At 39.4% G+C, this 24,710-nt stretch overlaps 1 protein-coding gene across 1 annotated transcript in view; it reads left to right on the top strand.

Moving 5' to 3' along the window:
* The window catches only part of DISC1 (DISC1 scaffold protein), a 445,546-nt gene that overhangs the window by 126,514 nt on the left and 294,322 nt on the right, over positions 1 to 24,710 (top strand). Inside the window, exon 8 of the mRNA XM_036755554.1 lies at positions 9,370 to 9,558. Within this exon, the coding sequence (XP_036611449.1) occupies positions 9,370 to 9,558 (189 nt within the window). The remainder of the gene's footprint in view (positions 1 to 9,369; positions 9,559 to 24,710) is intronic.

The following is a 24,710-nucleotide window of genomic DNA, read 5'->3' as shown; positions in this document are numbered from 1 at the left end:
TGATGATAATGTCTGGACCTGTGATGGTATGGAATTCCTCATGTGCAAGCTCCCTCTAGAGATATTCATATGAGCAACTGTCTATAACTTAGAATGTTGGAGAATTGTCTATGGTACTGAAAGTTAAATGGGGCCATTGTTATATAACTGGTATGTGTCAAAGTTAGGACTTGAACTCACATCACCCTGTCTCTAAGGCAGGTTGGCTGGCTCTCCAATGTGCCATACTGTCTCTTTACTGTAGTTATTATATCACACTTATTGATGCATTTTCAAACTTTGATGGGTCCTTAATCTCGTTAGTGGGCTTCTCTCTTCTGTGGCTGACCACAACCTATCCATGCCTTTTTATCCTTTGTGATCTTATCCTTTGGCTTTCAATAAGTGTCCTGTACAGAATCTACCCATTACATTAATGGAGATGAAGCTTTAAACTGGTATTTTATGCATATTGAGTGGCCAATGGAGTCGTGCTTGGGTTGTTAGCCTTGTTTGACCATCCCACCCCTTATCCTTGTCATAAATGTCCTTGATGATGTATTTTTTGCCATTTCTCCTTTACAAGTTATTATTGACAATGTGTTACAGCTTCCTTATACCCTCCCAACCCTTTCAATCAATTGATAAGCATTTAATTAGGAACTTAAATGTGCTAGGCACATGTTAGGCACCAAGAGTACAAAGAAATGAAATAATCTTCTACCCTCAAGGAAGTTGCTATTATTATTTTTAACTTATTTATGTTATTATATTGCTGTGTTAGCTTATTAATAACTTGTATAGCCAATAACTATGATGTTTATATAAGCCTAGGAGATTAACAGTTTTGAGATATCTATCTATATATAGGGAGGGAGAGAAGCGGGGGAGAGAGAGAGACAGAGAGATGAAGGAGCAAGTGCTTATGGGAAAAAAAGGTTTCTCCAGTTCTAATAATGGGACAAAATATTTAAATAAATAGGTATGTACAAAATAGATAGAAATGTTGTGGCTACTTCAATGGCCTCTTCTCAGAGACTATTACACTACTTTAAAGAGCCTTTAGAATCTTGGAAAGTTACAATTGAATTAGTATTTATGACAAGTAGGTGACAGACTGGCAATTTAAAGTCATTCTAAAGGAGTTATTTGAGGTTATGACTGAAGAGAGACCAAGCAAGGCAATGAAAAAATAGGGTGGATATTTCTTTCCTTGATAGAATGGTTTAACTGTTCCTTATAAAGAAACCTAAAAAATAAAATTCCTTGAGGAGTCAGAAATGGAGAGAGGGAAAGAGGGAGGGAAGGAGGGAGGGAGGGAGAGAGAGAGAGAGCCTGAGCTGTCTGAGAGAAAGAAGTTGTTCCCTAAGAGAGATTAGCTTGACACATATTGTTAAGACACAAGAAAAGAATTTTTGAAACACTGTTAATCGGGAGAAACTGAATGGTAGGACTGCATTTCAGAAGTGAGACATAAAGAGTGGAAGTGAGGGTTAGGGGTAAGTACATCTTTGTTCCTTCTCACAGCTTAAATCTTATAATCATTTATCACTGTGTTATTATTTGTTAACCTATTAATAATTTCATAGCCATTAACTGTGATGTTTATGTAAGCTTAGATTAATGTTTGGAGATTTCTATATTTAGGGAGGGAGAGAAGGGGGAGAGAGAGAAAAAGAAAGAGACAAAGAGAAACAGAGATAGAAAGGCACACACACACACACACACACACACACACAGAGACAGAGACAGAGACAAAGACAAAGAGACATAAACCTCAAAACCATGCTATATGAAGTTCTAACCTCCACCTCAGTATGAAACTGAAAATTCTGTAATCCTGGACTTTGATTAGCATCCATGCCGTATTTTGCCCAGTCTCAGGCCACACCTGCATTTCCCAGTCACCCCCATGGTATGCTACCTAACTTCTTCTCCCTCTAACCCCCATCTAACTATAGTTATAAGAACAGAAAGAAGGTTCAAGAGTACTTCAATTCATTGCCCTATTACTCCAAACACTACTCTCTCCCTGGCTACCACATCCCTATGTATTTTCTTCCCCTAATAGAATGTAATCACCTAAAGAGACTAGACTGCTTTGCTTGTTCTTATTTGGACACTCAGAGCTTAGCACAGTGCCTAGCACATAGTAAGTACTTGATAAATACTATTGACAAGACTTGCTACCAATTAGCTATGTAAGGTGAGGGAGAATTCATTGAGGAGGCCTCAGAAGTGAAGAACCTGGAGTGAATGAAAGGATAATGATATTGTCCCCCAAAATAAGGAAGTTCAGAAGGGGGTGGGTTTTGAGGAAATAATGAGTTCTGGGTTATGAATATTGCGTTTGAGACACCTGTAGACAATCCACTTCTAAGTGTTCTAAGTTAGTCAAGGAAACTGTGACTGGTTACATAGATCTGGGAGTCATCTGCATAGAGATGATATTTGAATGCGTGGCAGATGATGAGTTTACCAAAAAATAATGTACAGAGAGAGAGAGAATGGGCCCAGGACAGATCCTTAGGGTATAACCAAAGAAACATGTTGTGGTTACCTTTTGAGTCACCTGCTACTTCAATACTTCTGATACTGTAATATTCCATTATTTGTAGTCATGTAACATTACTGGGAGAATATTAAAAATATGGGCTTCTGTGGTGTTGAACTTAGGATCACTGAAGTCCCTCAACAATTTTTCAAACATATTCTCCATGTAAGTTCTAATAATGATGACAATAAAAGAGATTCAGCTGTAAGTAAGATGGGTAAAATTGGTTTTGTTGGACAATTTGCTTAAACCTTTCTAGCTTTCCATCCTCCCATGCCCTAAGCCATTTGGTTACCTGGTCTATTGTCTATCTTTATCATCTTTAAAATGAAACTCTCAGGTACTGATCAGTTCCTGGGGTTGTAGCAAGAGATGACTGATCAAAATAATTGCAAAGCACCTAGAAAATAGTGTGTGACAGAAATATGAAGGTACAGAGGATGCAGGTAAAATGAACAACAGCCTGGGTGTCAACCTGGAGAATTTTAATTATGTTATTTGCAAAATAAAATATTTTGACAGATGCTTTAAAAATGCATGCAAATCCCCAAGTACCTTTTGTATGCTAAAAAGCAAGCAGATGTGTTTGTAGCATTGCTAGTCAGGGCAGCATTTTTTTTCTGGAGTCAATCCTCATGTGTCATTTAGAAAAAAATGCCCATTTTAGTTACTGTGATTGAGGGCAGGAGTTCACTGATAGCATTTTCTGTAGTTGGTGCACAGATCTGTGTCTACTTATCTGAATTTTTATCACAAAGCTATAGGCATCTTCTGGCTGCTGTGAAGACCTACATCAGACAAGGTTTGCCTTATGGGCATAGATCTGAGGCCAAAATGCTTATGAAATATTAATTGCATGGTGGGGGATGGGATTCCACTTCACTACAGCTTGGGTTTTGATATAAACTTTCCATTTGGGAATTTGGAATCGTTTTGCAGAGATGAAACTTTCATATAGTATTATACTTTTTCCCAAGCCATCTTCCAGAGGATAAAAAAGTGGCACCAGATTGTAATTAATGATCTTTCCTTCCTCATGGTTTATTAAGGACTCTGGGCTCCAGTGCTTGCAATGAGTTTCATTTGCTGGAGAGCTCAGAGTGCTATGGCTTTGTTGCCAGCTTGCTTACTTCAGACACATTTACTCCTGGAAATACCTTTTTTCTTTCTCCATTTTATTCTCTTCCTTTCCCCATTTCTCTTCCATACTTTTCTCCCTCCATTCTTCTTTTCCTGACTTGCTTCTTCCTTCCTCATTCTTTTCTTCCTTAATCTCTCCCTTTCTTCCCCTCCTTCAGAGTAACCCATTTGAATTTGGGACGGCTCTAATTGTTAGGAAGTTTTCCCTTACAATAAGTTTGTCTACTCCCATGCAACTTTCACCCATTATTCCTTGCCTGCCCACTCAGGGACAGAACAAATCATTTTGAATACTTGAAGGCAACTGTAATGTCCTTTCAACTCTCTTCTATTTTCAAGGTTAAAACAACCTGCAGTTGGGGGCAGCAAGGCCACGCAGTGAGTAGAGCACTGGCCCTACAGTCAGAAGGACCTGAGTTCAAATCCGGCCTCAGACACTCGACGCACTTACTAGCTGTGTGACCTTTGGCAAGTCACTTAACCCCAATTGCCTTGCCTTCCCCCCTCAACAACAACAACAAAATAAATAAAACAGCCTACAGTTGACCCTTCCACGTTGCGGGGGTTAGGGGCACAGATCTGGAAAATCAGCGTAAAATGTTTTGGTCCTCCCTTGTGCCAGAGAAATCTGAATTATTATGGTATTAAAAGATAAAATATCTTAATATCATGCAACGCTCTACACATATTTTAGTGCATTTCTGAATTTCTAAACTTTTTCTGTGTTGTCTGCTGGCTTTTGGGCATTGTCTGCAGCTTCTGCAAAACTCCCAAACAATTCCCATTTAATCTCTTATGCCAACCCATGATATATCGAAACCACGATGGAGAAAATCATGATGTAGAAGGAATAACTGAAGTTCCTTCAGCTAATAGTCACATGACATTATCAGGAGGCTCCTCAGCATCCTCGTCAGTCTTCTTTAGGTCTTCTCTAGCTTATCAATGTCTTTCCTAAATTGCAGGCCCCAGAAGTGAATACCATACTCCATACATGGTCTGAATTATAGGGTGAGACTAAGATGGGGGATAGGTGGGGTGGTGAAGGACTGTAAAAAGAAAACTGGGAGGTGATCAGCAAGATGGCAGAGTGGTTATTTTCCAACTCAAACTACAAAGCTCTAAAAAAGGAAATATGTCCCAAATTTAAAGTAATTAAAACTGAACGTACAGGATAAGAAGATAGCAAAACTATTAAAGGTACAAGCCATAATAAAATCAGAGTATAGATGCTTAAAGCTCCCAGTCACCCTTCCCACTCCCAGGCCACCCTGGGAGCTAGGCACAAGCAATGCAAGCAGTCTCATAGGTTCTTGTTTCAGTATTGACTGTGGACATCCCTGCTTATTTCTCATTTGGTTGTGACTCAGTATAGTGTCCCCTCCCTCCCCAGGCAGAAAACATTGATTCTGCCTAGCCATATGAGTCAGTGAATGAAATAGCATTTTTTTTTTGTTGTTCATTTGTGTCAGGCTCTTCATGACCCCATTTGGGATTTTCTTGGCAAAGATCATGGTATGGTTTGCCATTTCTTTCTCAGTTCATCTTATAGATGAGGAAAGTGAGGCAAACAGGGTTAAGTGACTTGCCCAGGGTCACACAGCTAGTAAATGTCTGAGGCTAAATTTGAACTCACATCTTCCTGACTCCAGGGCTAGCAGTCTATCCATTGCCCCATCTAACTGCTGAAATAGCATTTATCAAGCGCTTACTGTATGCAAGACACTGAGTATCCCAATAAGAACAAGAAAAGCAGTCCAGTCCCTTTAGGTGATTACATTCTATTAGGGGAAGAAAATACATAGGGATGTGGTGGTTAGGGAGAGAGTAGTGTTTGGAGTAAAAGGGCAATGAATTGAAGTATTCTTGAACCTTATTACCGTTCTTATAACTATAGTTAGATGGGGGTTAGAGGGAGAGGAAGTTAGGTAGCATACCATGGGGGTGTCTGGGAAATGTGGTTGTGGCCTGAGACTGGGCAAAATAAGGCAAAATGAATGCTAGTCATAGCCCAGGATCACAGAGCTTTCAGTTTCATACTGAGGTAAAGGTTAGAACTTCATATAACATGGTTTTGGGGTGATCATGTGTATTATTCAAAGTTCTTAGAAAAAATAGCTAGGTATTTCAGACTGATTCAAAAGAGAACTTTTAAAAGAAGGTATTAGGCTGGAAATTATAACATTTTCTGAATTTTCCAAAGGAGAATTAGTAAAGACAAATAGTAGAGTAGAATAGATAGCTTAGAACACACAGTAGTGAATCTCTTCCAAATAAGAGACTCTGAAAAAATGATCCAAATCAGGGCTGTCCAACCTTAGGTTTTTATTGAAACAATAGACAATATATTTTGATTTGCCATTTTAGTGAGAGTTCTGTGGTAGCTCGGTTTCTTTTACTAAAGCATTTATGTAAATTTCTATGCTTATAGGTGGGCCACATAAATCACACTGTGGGCCACATTTTGGACAGCCCTGATCCAGATCATTGATTGAGGAATGGCTGAAGAAAGGGTGGTATATGAATTTGATAGTTATTTTTGGGACCTAAGAAAGGATGACTATGAAGAGTCAAGAGGATCATGGAAAGACTTATATGAATTGATGTGGAATGAAATAAGCATGTATATAAAATGATTATAACAAAAATATAATAAATGTATACATAATAAGTATTATATATAACATATGAAATAGGAAGCATATTCATAATACATTATATACTATGACTGCAACAAGGTAAATTAAAAGAACAATAAGATGAAATGGAATGCTACCTAATCATGATGTCCAGTTTTGGTCCCAGAGAAGCAATGGAAAAATGTAATAAATTTCTTTGGAGAGGTGGAGGACTATGGGTATGGAATGAGGCATATAACTATCAGATTTGGTGGATACGATGGTTTGTCTTGCTTAACTTTTTTTTTTCCGCAAGGGAAGGCTTACTTGGTAAGGAAGGGCAGATAATTGCAAATGAATTTGATGTAAAAACAAAAAGCATAGAAAAGCTCTTTTTTTTGAAGAAAAGGAAGAAACTCTAATCTTTTGTTTCTGAAGGTCAAGGACTGTATTTTCTTTGTCCTTTCTAATTCCTTGAAGCACCCAGTACAGTGAATGTTCAGACAGGTGGGCACATACAACTGTGCGTATTAACCACAGAAAGTTTGAGCTAGGGTTCTTTCTCAAATTTTGGGCATTACATTTGATTTTCTGGTAACACTCTTAGATATCTGACCTTGTTATTTGTTGATACAAACCTTAGTAATTAAACAAAGCAGATGTTCTTTGGGGACTTCAGAAATCACTTTTCTTCAGGTCTTATGTCAGCTAGTATTCCCCAGATTTTGTTCAAGTCCAGTCTTGGGAAAAGATGGAAGAGAGACTCTCCCCACTCCCTCAACTTACATCTGTTAAAGTCTCTCCATTCTTTCAACTTCATTCCATGAAGTCCTTTCATTCACCCAACTTGAGTGCCATCTGCTCAAAGCCTTTTACCCCAAAGGAAATCAGATGTCAATGTCACCAATCTTGTTTTCTTTTGATATCTTCTTCCTCACACTTCACACACCATTTTGTCTAGACTTGTCCTTTTGCACCCTTCCCACTCTCCCTTAGATAAACGATATTTAAACGTGTCTTTCCTCCTTGTTAGATTGTGAGCACTCTGAAAACAGGATCCATCATATCTGTCATTGTCTCTCCCATTGCCTTGGATAGTACCTTGCAAATTATGTTATACATGTTGGTTGAATTTACTTGGAAGGACCATATGACCTCTTAAAGTTCATTTTAGCTCCATGATTCTGAAACATATATGCTACTTAATGTGCTATTATGATAATCATAATAGGAACACACCAACAAATCATGGACTGACACTTTAAATTCCATAATCACATACCTTTTATTAGAGTGTAATGTTTAAATAGCACGATGAGATGAATTCTGTGATCTTTACCTTGGAGAAGCATTTCCAACTTTAATAGTAGCATGAAATCTATCCACTGAATTAAAAACAAAGAAATATTCCAAAATACAGGAAAATTCTCTTTATAAGTCTGGTGTTGGGAAGAATAGAACTGATACATGCTTCCATGCCTTACAAACTGATGAAATGACTAAATATGATTTGGTAGTTACTATATCTTAATCTGAGTACTAATGAACCATAGGATAAACAGGGTTTCCACTGAATGTGACTCAACAAGCATTTGTTGAACAATTACTCCATACGTGAGTTAGGAAGACCTTGCTTAAGTCCTGCTTATGACACAACTCCCCAGGGAATTCTATAGAAATTGTAGAGCGGATGCCCATTTGCACTGGTAAAGGGAGTTACCTCAACATTCCACTCTGCCTCTGCTGTTATTGTTGTTGAGTTGTTTCAGACTTTCTGTGACCCCATCTGGGGTTTTCTTGGCAAAGATACTGGAGTGGTTTTCCAGCTCATTTTACAGATGAGGAAACTGAGGCAAACAAGGTTAAGTGACTTGTCCAGAATCACCCAGGTAGTAAGTGTCTGAGGCCAGATCTGAACTCAGGTCCTCCCGTATCCAGGGCCAGCACTCTATCCACTACTGCTGCTCTGCCCATTTTCAACTCCATGGAACAAGAGGCGCCTCTCAGGTTAAACTCCTCCCCTATAATCTTATCACCATGCTGCTAACTCAAGCTTAATTGGCACTATTTTCCTCAGCCTCTTTTCCTCTATCTTTGAAGGTCTGCAGGGTAGAATACCAGTCTCCTCCTAATGCCTTCTTTTGTAGAGGGCAGAAACTAGACTTTTTGGCTCATTTCACTCCACTCACTCCATCTGCTTCTCTTCCTGGTTTCAGCACCACAGAACAAGATGCCCCTGCACTGGATATCCCATAGTCTTCCAACCCCCACCCCCTGCCTCTTTTTGTGTATTGTCTCCCCCCATTAGATTGTAAGCTCCTTGAAGTCAGAGACTTTCTTTTTATTAAACTCCAGAGTTTAGCACAGTTCCTGTCACACAGAGGCACTTAACAAACATTCATTGGATGGGCCATATAACAATGAAATCAGAGGTCTAGTCCTCCCCCAAATGTGGAGGTAGAAAGATAAAAAGCAAAGCTCCTTCCCTCGAGGAACTTATATTCTACTTGGGAGCTAAGGGGAAGACCATATGTTAAAAAAATACAAGATAATTTGAGGAGGGAGGGGACCAATACCTAGAGGAATCAGGAATGACTTTGTATAGGAAGGAACACCTTGCCAAGCCTTGAAGGAAGCCAAGATTTCTAAGAAGCGGAGGAGAGGATAGTGTGCCATTTTTGGCTTGATGGATGACACACACCATCCACAAAGATGGATGGATGGTGGAACACAGAGCATGGAGATGGAGGATGGAATGTTGAGTCTGGGGAACATCTAGGATAACAATTAAGTGGTATAGGAAGAGGAACAATGTGAAATAGAACTGCTCACAAAGCAAGAAGCGGTTCTTCCCATTTATAAAACAGCCTCCAGGTTTTCTCTTTCTCTGTGGTGGTGGATGGTTAAGGAAACTGCTTCTAATGGCACTGATTTTTGCAAAGTTCAGTTCCAAATGATGCTACCCATTCTGCCACTGTTATTGTGGAGACTAGGGTGCCAGCTTGCTCAGGCTTTCTGCCTAACCTTCTGATGTCACCAACCTTGCTTTCCTTTACTCTTTCCCTCAATGTGCTGCAGGGAATCGTTTCTCTACAGCCAAGGATCTCATGGAGGAGATTAGGTCGTTAACATCTGAGAGAGAAGGGCTGGAGGGCCTGATCAACAAGCTGCTGGTGCTGAGTGCCAGGAATGTCAGGAAATTGGAGAGAATTAAAGAAGATTACAACAGACTGAGACAAGAAATAGAGCAGGGGGAGACTGCCTATGGTAAGTAGTTCACCAACTGTTGGCTGACAGAGAGCTTGCTATGACTGTGTCAGGGGCAGAACAATACTGCTTCATGTGAATACCACTTTGAAGGGTGACAGAGAGAATACTTTCTCAGTTGGGGACTGGGGGTGGGGAAGATTTTTGGCAGGCATTTGACTAACAGGAGGAGGCTGGATCTGTTGTCAGTTTTTGTCTTGTTATATTCATGAGTGACATTTTTCCCCCTTCCCCTCTGAGTTTGCTAATGGTCTTTTGATCGTTTAGCACAATCTTTCTGTTGGCACGGGTGTTTGAGCTATTTCTTTGGTTGACACTTATTTTGGTATTTTAAAACTTAACAAATTGCGTCTGTGTGTAGAGGTTGGTAAAGCTGTGTTTGCAGGCTTGAGGATGATGAGATATTGTTGAAGTACAATAGAAAAAAAAGTTTATGAAAGATGTGCAATGAAAGATGCAACACTAGAATAGTATACATACTTATTACAACAATGTAAATGAAAAATCACTAAAAGGAAGCCAAAGTCTGAATCACTGAAAATCTAATAATGCTTCCAGACAACAGATAACAGATAATGAAACACACACCCCTGCTTTCAACAGAGAGGGGTGGGGGTGGGGGGGACTATGAGGTAGCATATTGCATACATTATCAGATGCATTCAATGCTTTGGTCTTTGCTTATTTGCTTTTTTTCTCTTTGATTACAAGATTCTATTCTGGGGCTTGGGTGAGGATGGGGGTGGGGTTTATTCAGAAATAATAGTGATATAAAAACAAAAGACATCCACAAAATGTGTTTAAATAACATCTACCATGTTGGATTCAAGCCACAGGGAGTTTCGTTGGTGGGTACCTATGTATGTTTGAGGTGGGTGGGGAAAGATGTTGGTTTGGAAAGAAGAGGAGATTGAGGCTTAAATTTCATAGTCTTTATGGCTTTGAGAATCACTGAATTTCAGAGTTGGAAGAAACCCCACCCTCCATGCTTACTTACCTGTGTTATAGGCAAGTCACCTGACTTCTTTGGGCCTCAGTTTCTACATGTGTAAAATGAGGAGTTGGACTAGTGGCCTCTGAGGTTCTTTCCAGCTCTAAGTGTATAATTTGAGGACTCCATGACCTCAAAAACTTCTATTCCAACCTCAACTTGAACAGAAATCTCCTCTATAATATCTCTTAGTCATTTCATGGTTCAGTGGTGTCTGATTCTTTGTGAAAGTCATTTGAGGTTTTCTTGGCAATGATACTGGCGTGGTTTGCCATTTTCTTCTCCAGCTCATTTTCAGATGAGGAAGTGAAGCAAACAGGGTTAATTAACTTACCCAGAGTCACACAATTAGTAAGTATCTGAGCCCAGATTTGAACTCAAGAAGAGAAGTCTACCTGGTTTCAGGCTAGCACTCTATCCACTGCACCTTGTACTCACCCCAATAATATACCCAGCCAACATCTAAAGACCACCAGTTACGGGGAACATATATCCATTTTTCTATAGTTCTATTTGTTGAGAAATTTGTCCTTATGTAGAGTATGATGTTTTAAAAAGTTCAAGAGACATAATTTCTGAGTAATTTAATCATTTTATTGATAATGCCAGCATATTTATTACTAAAAAGATGGCCATTTGGCTGTCTCAGACCAAAGACAGTCATGGCAGAAGACTTGTGGCTTTTATGTCCTTGGGAAGAGTAGTGTTCCTGAGGGTGGCAATCAGCTCTGATTGGTTAACAATGAGAGAATGAATATTAAAATGAGGGGCTGAACCTATGGACTTTGATTATGTCATTTATTTCTAAGTTACCCTCCAGCTTTAGGCAATCTATTCAAAGAATTTATCCCCACCCAAACCTGAACCACCCAGGTGGGCTCTCAGTCCAATCTCATTATCAGTAATGTCCTTCAAGAGACTGAACTTTTGAGATCAGGACTTCAGAAAAAAGGGGAGAGCTCTGGATCTCCCCAAATCATTGGTAACGAATAATCATTCCTCTCAGAGCCCAAGTTGTTTTGTGATTTTCACTCACTGTTCCTGTTCTCTCTTCCACTTGACAATTCTTCAAATATTTGAAAACAACTTTCTTGTTCTCCCCAGCTTTTCTCTTCTCTAGCCTATGCATTCTCAGCTACTTCAGATATTCCTCATATGACTTGGTCTCCAGTATCCTTGTCATCCTGGTCCCCCTTCTCTGGATATGCTCCAGTTTGTATTATCCAAATTTTGGCCCATAGAACTCAATATATCCTTCTCAGACTGCTCTGGCTGTTTCATCTACTGGCTCCAGCTATTTTTGTCCTCTTTTATGTTTCTCCTTTGCCTCAGCCTTTCCCAGTCCCTCCTATTGTGTGTTCTGTCAGTGTTTACTCCCTGGTCCCCACCCCTGGGAGCTACCAGATGAATGACCTTCCTGCCTTTCTTCATGGCAGCTGGTGAAGTCTTCCTTCTGAGACGTTTTCTTTCCAGTGCCGGCCATTCACTCTAACTGAAGAGCCCATCCCTCTCTCTGCTTCTCTATAGAGACCTTCAGGACTGCTTAGAATTGTGATTTCCTACCCCACCAGACTTACTCTGCAAAATAGCTCCCATTGATTCATTTTATTCTTCACTGTGACACATTTATTTCTTATTCTTTTCTCTCTTGTTCATTCTTTCCTCTTTCCTTCTCTTTTCTTACTCAGTGACAAATGTCATACTTTTCAAACTACTTACCTTCTATTTCCATTTTTCAAAGGTATCATTTTTTCTTTGCTTCCTTGTCTCTCTCTTGTTTCACTTTAGCTATCCTGGACATCCCTCCCTCCAGTGCTAATGCCCCTCGCTCCAGCAGGATCATAGCCACACAATGCAAGTCTAAGATCCCTGAGGTTCTCCCTGAACCCTGAGTTGGGACTTATGAAGTCTGTCTTGAGCAAAATGTGAATTTCCTTTTTAAGGAAAGATCTTCTTGTCTATATTTCTTCCCATTTATCCATGAACCTAGGACCTTCATGTAGGTTTAAGCTTGAAGTATACTTAAATGATTTAAGGATACAGTTTGGATACTGTTTTTTGAGTTTGGAAAAGGAATAAATATGATCTTTGACAAAATAAATTTATATCCATTTCTCCTATTACAAGCTAAAGCAGTCTGACTGATAAAATTGTAAAAGACACATGAAGTATCCCTTTTATAAAGACTGGTTTAATAAGCTATTGCAGCTACTGAGGGCAATGAATTGCTCATTCACTCATTCAATAAGCATTTATTAAGTGCCTGCTACATGCCAAACACTATGCTAGAAGCTAGGGATAAGAAGATTAAAAAATTAAATGTCTGAGAGAATGAATTAATATCTGATAAATAGCCATAATCTTGTTGTTAGAGCAAGGCTCAAGGCCTTGTAACTTGGAAGGAGTCAATCAGTGCCTGCCAAATTAATAAAAAAAAACAAGCAATTTTTTTTTTGGTTTAGGAAGAATTACTTGAAAGACAGATGGTATGATAGAAAAAGGAATGAATCTGGTGACAGAGGACCCAGATTCAAATCCTGTCTTTTCTTCTTATTACCTATATGACCATAGGCAGGTTATTTGACCTTTGTGTATCTGTTTCCTCATCTTTATAATGATGGAGTTGCACTAGATGGCTTCTCCTGTCCCTTCCAACTCTTGCTATGATAAAGATTCTAAGGGGTTAATGCTAGCTTGATATGAATGAAGACAAGTGGGAAAGGTTGTGGTTAGAACCAGATTGCCCTGGCATCTCTCACTCAAATTATGGGATAGTCAGGGCTACCTTAAGGTTGAAAGTTCCAGAGAGAGATAGGCCCAAAATATTGAGTGCGATCTACCAGGTCCTGCTAAAACTTTTTTCTTTATAAAACATCACAAGAGGAAGACGTTTTCATGTTTCTCTCTGGAGTTCCTCTCACATCAGGCAAAATGAAAAAGATCTTGAATTGTAGTCCTAAGTTGACCACAAGGAGCAAAACTAGGTTTAAAACCCAATATCCTTTAATGGGACAGCTCTGCAAGGCAGGGAATCAATCTCATTTTTGTCCTTAAAGAAATAATTAGTTTAGTGGAAAAAACAGGAGAATTACAAAAATAATTGGAAAATTACGTGCTTCAAACAGTGGTGGAACTTTTCCAGAATACATAGTAGGCTGTGTTGAGTGAATATTAAAACCTGAAAACAAATAAAGGAATGTGGGATTCAGCCAGTAGTTTAGTTTTTTTAGGTAGAGGAAATCAAATTTAGACTTCTAAGATTAATGACTTTAAAGTCCCTTGGGATGGTAGAAAGAGTGCTAGGACTGAGGATTTTGATTGTCTCAGGGCAAATCACCTAAATTCTCTGAGCCTCAGTTTTCCTATCTGTAAAAGAAATAGGTTAGACTAGATAATCTCTAAGATTGACTTTAACTCTAAATCTATGATTATATGTTGCTAATATTCTATTATTCTATATTAAGATTTGGTGTCAGTTGAGTTAATCAGTCAGTTACCACTTTCCCCACTTAGAGTAAGTGATTAGATGACATACCCTGATGTATGATCTAGGTCCAGATACTTCTAATGAATCAATCAATTACTTTGGACTAAATATGAAAAGTCCTTGATAATTAGAAGTCCTTGAAATCCCATTGGATGAAGTGAAATGATGCTTCACAGGAAGTATTTTTGGATTGGTTGAAGACTGGTCATACTCTGTGAGTTTTAGATAAAATAGCAGGCCAAGTTTGGAACCCATAGATTTAAGCATCCAGCAGTTTAGGTGTGGAAGCCTTCCAGTCAAACCTCTGAGAAGGAATCAATTTGGGGAAGAACATGTCATCTTCTTCTCCCACCACTTCATTAGAGGAAAACCCTGAGGGTCTTCCCCTCCCAGATTGATTTTTTTTTTGACTAGGTAAAAGAGGACATTCTTTGCCTCATTTCTTACCTAGCCTTAATCACTGAATGGGTGTTACCTCAGTCAAACTGAGATATGTTAAAGACCTTAGCTTAAAAAAAAGTAAGGTCTCCTACTGCATCCAGGGCCATCTCCAGTAGTCCTGATCTTGCCACTGGACCCAGATGGCTCCAGAGCTTAAAGTGAGGCTAGTGACTTTGCGCAGCCCTCCCTCCCTTAAATCCAGTTCACTTGCATGTCATGGCATCACCTCCCTGATGTCATGGTCCTTTTCAAGAACCTAGAATGAAGGACAAAAAACAAGAGCAAGACCTTATGACCTTCAGAGGATTAGAGGGATTTTGGACTTCCCATCAGTGTCCTAATCCTAGCAGCATTTCCATGATGGAAGACAAAGTATTTGCATTGGAAGACAAGGACAAACTAAGCACAATGAAGAAAGGAAGCTTTAAGATTCTACAAGAAGCTGAGCAGAGAACCTGCCTAGTTCCTAAAAGGAGCTGTAGGAATATATCAATAAAGACAGAAAAGGACTTTTAGCACCTAGAAGCTGTGACGCTTTGCTATATTGGCACTCCAAGTTTGAGTCCAATTTCCCCTAGATCCTGTATGTATTGGTGGGAGAATGTGTCACAGACTTTTGGGATATGTTTTTATACCAACTATTCCTATTATGCAATCTTAGTAAATATTGCTAACTAAAAGCAAATTGTTGAATTGATAGCAACTGATAATGGAAGGAAACAAAATGATGGGAGCTAATGAGCTACAGAATTAGAAAGTCATTTACTCTCACCAACTCTACCCCTACAATCCTGAAGGGACACATGTCAGGTGATCTCTGGGAATGGGAACCTGCCAGGTTGAGTGGGAATTGGGATAATAGCTCCAGAGCAACATTAAAACCTTTGGAGGGGTTTGAGTTATTCCTTCTTCTTCATGGGGTCCTGTAAGTCAATGAGAGTATATTCATTGTCAGTATACCCCCCCCATTAATGTATATTTTCCAGGTGGTTCAACAATCCAGAGCCTGTTTCTGCAATATTTGTTTTTTACTTCTGCTGAAAAAATGCTTTGAGTGGGTGGGGGGGTTCACATCCTTGAATAACAATAGTAGCTCCCATTTATATAGGCTGTATAGTTTTCAGAGCACTTTTCCTTCTACTAATTATATATTAAGTGCAAATATTATCCACATTTTACAGATGCAGAAAGCTGTCTATGCAGAGTTGAGGAACTTGTTGGGGTCATGTGGCCAGTATAAGTAGAAGAACCAGAATTCAACCCAAAACTTCTGAATTCAGTTACAGGGGTTTTTTTACCCCACCCCGCTCCCCAAGCCATTGCATACTTTAATATCAGTCTAGAATTAATAATTAGATTGCTGAGAATTCATGTCCTTCCCCCTGTCCTTCTTCCCCACCTCCCACACACTACAAAATGGAGTGTGATTTCTTTTGACTTGATTTGTATAAGCAGTATAAATTATCACCATGAATACTTTTTAATATACTTAGGCTTCCAAGTTGTTTTAAGCTGAATAAGGAATAAAAATCTATGATCTTCAAGTACCTTATTTTTGGCACAGAATGGGAATCCTGTTGCATCTAAGATTGTGGGAGTTGTGATAGAGGTGGACAAATTTAGTCTAGAGATATTTTCAGTGTAACTGTTGTGCTGTTGAAATCCATTAATAGCCTCCATATTTTTTTTCCAAAGGAGAACACATACAGTATTTTGAGGAGCTCATCATTGTCATTTCACAAAGTACTTTATATGTGATGAATAAAACATAAACAAATGGAACGAGAATTTGTTACCATGGAGGATTCCAAATTGCAGATGGCTCATTACCATCATGAAGGCCTTCTTTGTGACTTGCACTGGCTTTTCACTGTATCTCCTACTCTATTCTCCTAAATCCACTTCTGGAACCTGTTGAGGGATAAATGGAGTAGATGATGATCGGCTCAGATGTGCTTTGAGCTGAATAGAACTTCAAGCAAGCTATAGATGACTTCTTAGCCTGTAGGGCAAACTCTAAAATGAGGGAACTAATTCTCCTCTTCCCAGCTGTTGTCAGATTACATCTGGAACAATGTATTCATATGCAGGCATTATTGGAAAGATAAACTGGAATTTTTTCAGAAGAAGGTGGCCAGGAAGGCAAAAGAATTAGGGAATGTACCCTATAAGGATCAGTTAAAGGAATTAGGGTTTCTTAGCCTGGAGAAGAGATTTAGAGAGAAATGATGGTGGCCTTCAAGAATTTGAAGGGTTGATACTTGGAAGAATTAGATTTTTCTGCCTGGACCTAGATGGACAAAATAGTGATGAGTAAGAGTTGCAGAGAGTCAGATTCAGGCTCAATATGAAGAAACTTCCTAACAGTTAGAGAAGAAAGGACTTCAGAAACAGTGAATTCACTCTCACTGGAGGTCCTCCAGTCAGTAGCTGGGTAACAGTTTGTTAGAGATGTTGTAAAAGGGTTTCTTGGTCAGGTCTGAGGTGGACTGTATGGTCTTTGGTGTTTTTTCTGAATTTGTTTGATACTGGTAAACAAAATGAATAATCTTGGAGGAAAAAAGAAGAGGAACTCCCAATTGAAACAGAGTAATTTGGGTTCTTAGTAAATTCAAGTTTAATAAAGGTAAACCACATTCCATATTCTACCAGTTGTTGGATTTGTGGGTCAAGAAAACATATTTTGCAAAGGCTGTCTTATGTGCATTTATAAATCTGGAGTAGGTGGAAGGGAAATGCTATGTGCAGACAAGTGTTATATTCTGATGTCTGCACCTGGGCACCCCTTCTCTAGGGATTGGGGATGATGAGTTAGTTCAGCTGACAGGCATCTCTTCAAGGTTAGAACAGAAACAGATCATTTCTTCTTCCACTTCCTGAGTATTCAGGTTAAGATCTCTGGAATAGAATAAGTCTCCATCCTGGATCCACATGAGGATAGGGATAGAGAGTGTGATTTCGTTGGTGTAGGGAACCCCATGAAGAGAAAACTCTCTTCTCTCTACTAATGCAGGTCGGGACTTTCTCTGATATTTATAGTCTTAAAGAGCGACTTAGAGAAATGAGAGCGTATGTCACTTGTCTGAGATCACATAATCAGTATATGTTCGAGGAAGGATTTGAATTCAGGTTGTCTGGCTCCAAGGCCAGCACTCTATTTACTATTCTCATGTTGCCAACACAGATAATTATTAATACTCTCATGTGCCACAATGAAAACGCAAGGGGAGTATGACTTAGGCATCAAGACTGAAGGAATCCCCAGCTTTTCCTCTCCTCCCACATTACACCCATCTCTTCACCTACACTTGCACTGTTCATTCTCAACACATCCTCTGCTCATTACCATATTAAGCATTCATCCTCACTGCCTGACGCTGCTAAATACCCTAGTACAAGTACAGCTTTATCCTGCAGTCAATAAGCATTTATCAAGGACCAAATACACACACACACACACACACACACACACACACACATTCCGGGCACTGCGTTAAGTGCGAGGGTGTCAAAGAAAGGCAAAAGACAGCCCTTGTCCATGAGGAGCTCATAGTCTAATGGGGGGAGATAACAACTATGTAAAACAAGCTATCCACAGGATAAATTAAAGATAATCAAGGGAAGGAAGGCATTAGCATTAAGGGGATTCAGGAAAGGCTTTTTGAAGAAGGTAGCTAGGACTTGAAGGAAGACAATCTCCCCATTTGGCTGTTTCCCGAAGTCCTAGCACCAGAGACACATATCAAGGGAATCTCCCACATCATTTGCAGAGCTCTTCTTCTTCAGCCTCCATGTCCCATTGTGCATCATTCTTCTAAGAACATTAATAATAATCCACAATAATAACCAATCATCATCATCAATAATCAATCAATAGAGCACCAAAGACTTACTAAGTGCTACAATGTGCCTGGCAATGTGCTAGGCATTGGGAATATAGACAAATATGAAAGTTCCTTTTTTAACTTTTAAAATAGTCTATTTTATTTTTAATTTATGGAATAAAACAAGCATTTCCATAACATAGTATAATAAAAAAGAGGATAGCACATGGAACAGTAAGTCTATTGTGTATAACTTGCTATTCCTTTTAAATATATAATAAAGTTATCATGTAAATTTCTTCCCCCCTTCCCTCCCACCCCTGCTAAGTGTCTACCAGTTCCTTTTCATAAGAAGCTTATAGTCTAAATTACTTTCAGAAGTTTATGTTCTTAGCTGAGGGCTGTATTACAATATTAATTTAATCTTGGGTAAATCTGTATATGTTTAGGAAATATGGAATTGCCAGCTTTTAATCTTTTCTTGTTGCTGTTCCTTTGGGAACATATGTGATAAACTTACAACATTCAAAGTAGATTATTATTGATTCCTTGGCTTTTACACCCTCAATTTTGCCTTGATTCAATTTAAGAAACATTTATTAAGCCCCTACTATGTGCAAGGCAATGTGCTAAGTATTGAACATACAAAGATAAAAGCAAATCTTGCACATAATAAGCCTCACAGGGCTTATCTTCTACTGGGTCAGAAACCACATGTACACAGATAAATAAATATGAAATGTGTACAAAATAAATGTGAAATCATTTGGGGGATGGAGGCACTAATAACATGAAAAGACCTCTTTTGGAAGTCAAACCACTCTTGTGCTTAGAAGAGAGAGGGAGAGATTCTGTGAGATGGAGGTCATCTTCTCTTCTCCGACACTGCCACCATCCTGATCCAAGCCCTCATCATCTCACACCTGGACACTGTAATATCCTGATGGATGCTCAGCCTGCCATGAATCTTTCCCCTCTCCAGTTCATCCTCCACACAGCTGTCAAAGTGATCTTCCTAAAGTATAGGTCTGACCATGTCACCCTGCCCTCCCTTCCCCACTTAATAAACTCCAATGGCTTTCTATCACTTCCAGGATTAAATATAGGATCCTTTGTTTAGCATTCAAAGTCCTTCATAACCTGCCCTTTTCCATTCTTAAATGTTACCCTTTCCTTCTCACATACTCTGGGATCCAATGATACTGACTTTCTTACTATTACTTCAATAAGGCACTCCATCTTTAGACTCCTGCAATTTTCGCTGGTTGTCTTGCATGCCTAGAATTCTCTCCTTCCTCACTTTTGCCTGCTGGCTTCCATCAAGTTCCAACTAAAATCCCATCTTCTACAGAAAGTCTTTCTCAATCCACCTTAATTTTAGTGTCTTCCCCCTGTATGATTTCCTATTTATCCTGTCAATAGCTTGTTTGTACATAGTTTGCTTTTTGTCTTCCTTGTTAGACTGTGAGCTGCATCTTGAGAGCTGGGACTGTCTTTTGCCTTTCTTGTATCCCCAGTGCTTAGCATAGTGCCTGGTACTTAGTAGATACTTAATAAAGCTTGTTGATTACTTACTTGCATTCCAGACATAGGGGACTAACATTACAAAGACATAGACAATGGAGATGGAATATTGTACATACATAACAGTTGGCAGGACAATCTGACTGAAATGGAAATTGTGTAAAGAGGTATAATATGCAATAAGATTAGAAAGGTAAGTCAAAGACATATAATTTATGACCTGGTATTGTTAGTTATCTTTATGTGTATATATTTCATATCCTCTTCAGTACTTGGCATTCCCTCTTGAGACCCCAGCATTGAGTGGCATAAGACAAGGGGTTAGGGACCAGCAATAACATGGAGGGGGGGCAGATTGAGGCAAGAGCACTCAACAATTACTTCCTATTGATCCATAGAAGAGAGAGGGATTCAAGAATCTAGGACAGGGGTGGGGAACCTGTGGCCTCGAAACCCTCAAGTGCAGCCCTTTGACTGAATCCAACTGTTCATATTCAGTCAAAGGGGCCATACTTGAGGACCTACAGAGCCACATGTGGCCTTGAGGCCATGGGTTCCCCACCCCTTATCTAGGTGAACAGGCTCCAGCAGAAAATAAGCACTTGAGTGAGACTAGATGGTGGGAGAAACAATCCGAACTGAACAGAACAGGGAAAACGAAACTAGAAAGCACATTAGAAAATGTGTTGGATCTGGAGTTAGGAGACCTGGGTCTGAACCCTGACTCTAACACTAGAAGCATGATCATTGGTACATTACATTATTTTCTCTGAACTTCAGTTTCTTCATCTGACAGTGGGAATTATAAATAATACATACACTACCTATCTTACAGGATCGTTCTGATGAAAGTACGCTGTGAATTGTAAAGCGTGACATAAATGTTTTATTATCTATATTTTATTAACCTCCATTATTAATGAGAAGAATCATGGCAGAGTGGATAGAGTGGGATGGACTTTGAGCCAGAAGGACCTGGGCTCAAAGTTTACCTCTCACACGTAGTAGTTAGTTGTGGGCAAGTGACAAGTTGCTGGCCTTTCATTACCCCAGCCAACACAGTAAAGCTCTAAGTTAGAGAGGAGTTGCTGGTCTCCAATAATGGAGGGAGTATCCCTATCATTAGTTCCAGATATAGACCAAAAAAGGCCAATATGTTATTATAAGTAATAACAAGCAAGGAATAATCAGGAAGCTACCAGAATATGAAGCATAAAATTTACAGTGAAGAAAGGAGGGAATATGCTAGGCTGGGAGTCAAATCGGTCCTCAGACACTTAGCCGTGTGACCTTGGGCAAGTCACTTGATCTCTGTTTGCCTCAGTTTCCTCATCTGTAAATATGGGAATAATAATAATAATAGCAACTACCTTGTGGGACTGTTACAAGGATCAAATGAGATAAGAATTGTAAAGTACTTAGCACAGTGCCTCTACATAGTAGGTGCTATATAAATGCTTGCTATCATTACTATTACTCATTAGTATGTATGGATTCAGAGTATGGATTCAGACTCTGGAAGGCCTGTGTTCAAAAAATTCCTCTGAGGGGCAGCTAGGTGGTGGAGTGGATAGAGCACTGAAGTCAGGAGAACTAGAGTTCAAATTCAGCCTCAGACACTTGACACTTACAAGTTATGTGACCCTGGGCAAGTCACTTAACTCCAATTGTCTCTAAAAAAAAATTCCTATGATGCTTAATAGCCATGTGATCCTAGGCAAGTGCTGAGTTTCATTCTTAAGACAGGGTTAGTGACACCTACAGTACCTCTCTCCCATGCTGCTTTAATAGTCAAATGAAATAATAAATGCAAAATGTTTGGCAACCTTAAAGTACTATATAATGCCATTTACTGCCATTGTTGTTATCGTCCCATGACAAGAAGTGTTAGCCTCCTCTGGAAGGGGAGCCAGTGTGCTGACCTTGCCCATCCACGTGCCTCGTACCTGGGCAAATGGAACAACCCTGACCAGGTTCTTAGTGCCTTCAGGGTGGGGACTACATTACCCTTCTTTGTGTTACCCATAGTGATTAGCGTCATGCTCTGTGCCTAGTAGACGTTTGGTAAATAGTTGTGAAACGTTTATGATTTTTTCGTTGACATTTTCAAATTAAAAGCACCGTTTGGAACTCTTGCCCTGAGTGATGTTGTTGTTCAGTCATGTCCGACATGGACCATGGCATGCCAGGCCCTTCTATCCTCCACCATCTCCCAAATTCTCTCCATGCTCATGTTCATTGCTTCCATGGCACTATCTGTCCATCCTATTTTCTGCCACCCCCTTTTCCTTTTGCCTTCAATCTTTCCCAACATCAGGGTTTTATTCCCCAATGAATCCCATCTTCTCATTATGTGGTCAAAGTATTTAAGCTTCACTTTCAGTATTTGACCTTCCAGGGAAGAGCCTCAATTAATTTCTTTAAGTATTGACTGATTTGATCTCCTTGGTGTCCAAGGCACTTTCCAAAGTTTTCTCTGGCACCAAATTGAAAAGCATCGATTCTCCCGGTGCTTAGATTTCCTTACAGTCCAGTTCTCACAGCCATGCATTGCTCCTGGAAAAACCATAGCTTTGACCATATGAACCTTTGTCAGCAAGGTGGTGTCTCTGCTTTTTAGTATGCTGTCCAGATTTGCCATAGCTTTACTTCCAAGGAATAAGCATCTTTTAATTTTGTGGCTATAGTTGCCGTCTACAGTGATATTTGAGCCCAAGAATATAAAATCTGACAGCTTCCATTTCTTCTCCCTCTATTTGTCAGGAAGTGATGGGACCAGTTGCCAGCATCTTGGTTTTTTTGATGTCAACCTACTTGCTCCAAGTAGATTTCCCATTTTGATGAAGTTGTGGGTACTTGACTTCCTTAACTTGAGAGATAAGATACTTGCTAGTGTTGTCTGAATAAACTCTGCAAATTGGGGCAGCCCAGAGCAATGAAATGGCAGAATGGAGCTTTGGTAATATAAGAGAGATCGAAATATACCAAAGTATCTGAATCCTTTTAGAGCATGGATGTAATTGTTTTGCTGATTTAAGTGTATCTATCACAAAGGGGAATTCTAGGGAGAGAAAAGGGCGGTGCTGCAAAACTCTCAGCTGTTCTTAAGACTTCTGGGTAGAACATTTGAATTTCATACAAATTTTAAGTGCAGGGAAATTGAATGAAAAGATAAATGTATCTTTCAACCCCTAAATACTTATGGAAATTAACTGTATGCCTTTAATTATTGTATTTGGGGGGGTTGAACAAAATTATTATACTTTTTGCTGTCTGGTGCATATGCTTTTCAAGAAAAAAAATTAAACATTAAGATTTACATAAGTGTTTTTCCATCCCTTGTGTATAAATTGGTAATCTGTATTGTACTTTATTAATATTGTTGATTTCGCACTATAAGGCAGATATAAGGAAGCAGACGTTAAGGGGAGAAATTTAATCACAGAATAATCAGGGCTGGAATTTTAAATAGGACATCATTAGCATGTTAATGAATTTTCTCACTTTGTGCCAGCTGCCCAAGTATAAAAGATACTGCAGATGTACTGCAAAAATCTGGCTTGGTGAACGAGCAGAGTTCCATGCAGCGGAACCATCACAATATCAAAGGATTTTAAAAGAGAATCTCCAATGGCGAGATTTTGCTTTGCTGTGCATGAATGAAATCTCATTTAGGAACTTCCATTTGTTTGCTTTTGGGAGTATGGAAAAGTAGAGGGGGAGGTGCCAAACTTGAAAGGGAATTCTACTTTGGATTAGGTGTTTGGAGTTGGTGATCTTGCCGTTAGGTTAAAAAGTCCATGTGTTCAAAGTGACATGATCACAGCTTGCTCTTTCTAGTGACCTCATCATAGTGAATGAATAAAAAGGGTCGTAAAGGGGAAGGTAGTGCCCCTTCATTGATACAGGATCTCTAGGTGGTGTAGTGGATAGAATGCTGAGCCTCAAGTCTGGAAGATTTGGGTTCAGAGGCAGCCTCAGACACTTACTTGCTGTATGACCTTGGCAAAGTCACTTTATCTCCTCTTTTCCTGTTTCTCCATTTATAAAGTGGGGATAATAATAGCACCTATCCCCCAGGATTGTTATGAGTATCAAATGAGATAATATCAAACCACTAAGCATGAAATCATTGCAATTATTATCACTTATCTTTCTTTTCATGCCAACTGATGTATCTTTCATAATTTTGCCTCATGCCCACTATACATACATATGCCCATATTTGCATATATAAGCATGCATATACGAATATAAATACATATGTATACGTATATGTATGTGCATATGACTCTATCATGGGCATGAGGAAAATATCTATTTTGTTGTTGTTGTTCAGTTGTGTCTGGTTTTTTGTGATCCTGCGGACCATATCACTCAAACACTATCCATTTTCTTCTCTAGTGGATTAAGGCAAGCAGAGGTTAAGTGACTTGCCCAGTATCACTCAGATAGTCAGGTCTTCCTGACTCCAGGCCTGGTAGTCTATCCACTGAGTCACCCACCTAGCTGCCTCCAAAATGTCTATAGCTATATGCATTTTCTATATAACTATATCTCTAATCTCCATCTCTGTGCACATGCAGAGCTACATCTCCAGGTACAGATAAATTTCAACATATAACCTGAGTCTGAACTCCAGTGAGGATGCTGGATGCTGTGCCTATAGAGAGAGCGAGCAATATTCTTCTCACTCTTCATGAGATTACTAGAGACAATGACCACGCTGCAGATGTTACAGTGTGTGACTAGAGAGCTATGGCTTCTGGCAAGTCTGAAACCATGATAGGGAGTGGTGCAGAACTATCCTGGTCTCAAGGGAGGACAGAGAATAGGGATCTCATGGGAGCTTGAAGAATACACAATCATTTCTTAGTTTCTTTTA

The sequence above is a fragment of the Trichosurus vulpecula genome, chromosome 4 (assembly GCF_011100635.1).
Source record: "Trichosurus vulpecula isolate mTriVul1 chromosome 4, mTriVul1.pri, whole genome shotgun sequence".
Classification (NCBI taxonomy): Eukaryota; Metazoa; Chordata; class Mammalia; order Diprotodontia; family Phalangeridae; genus Trichosurus; species Trichosurus vulpecula.
The sequence above is the reverse complement of the archived record's forward strand: the minus strand, read 5'-3'. Positions and strand labels throughout refer to the sequence as shown.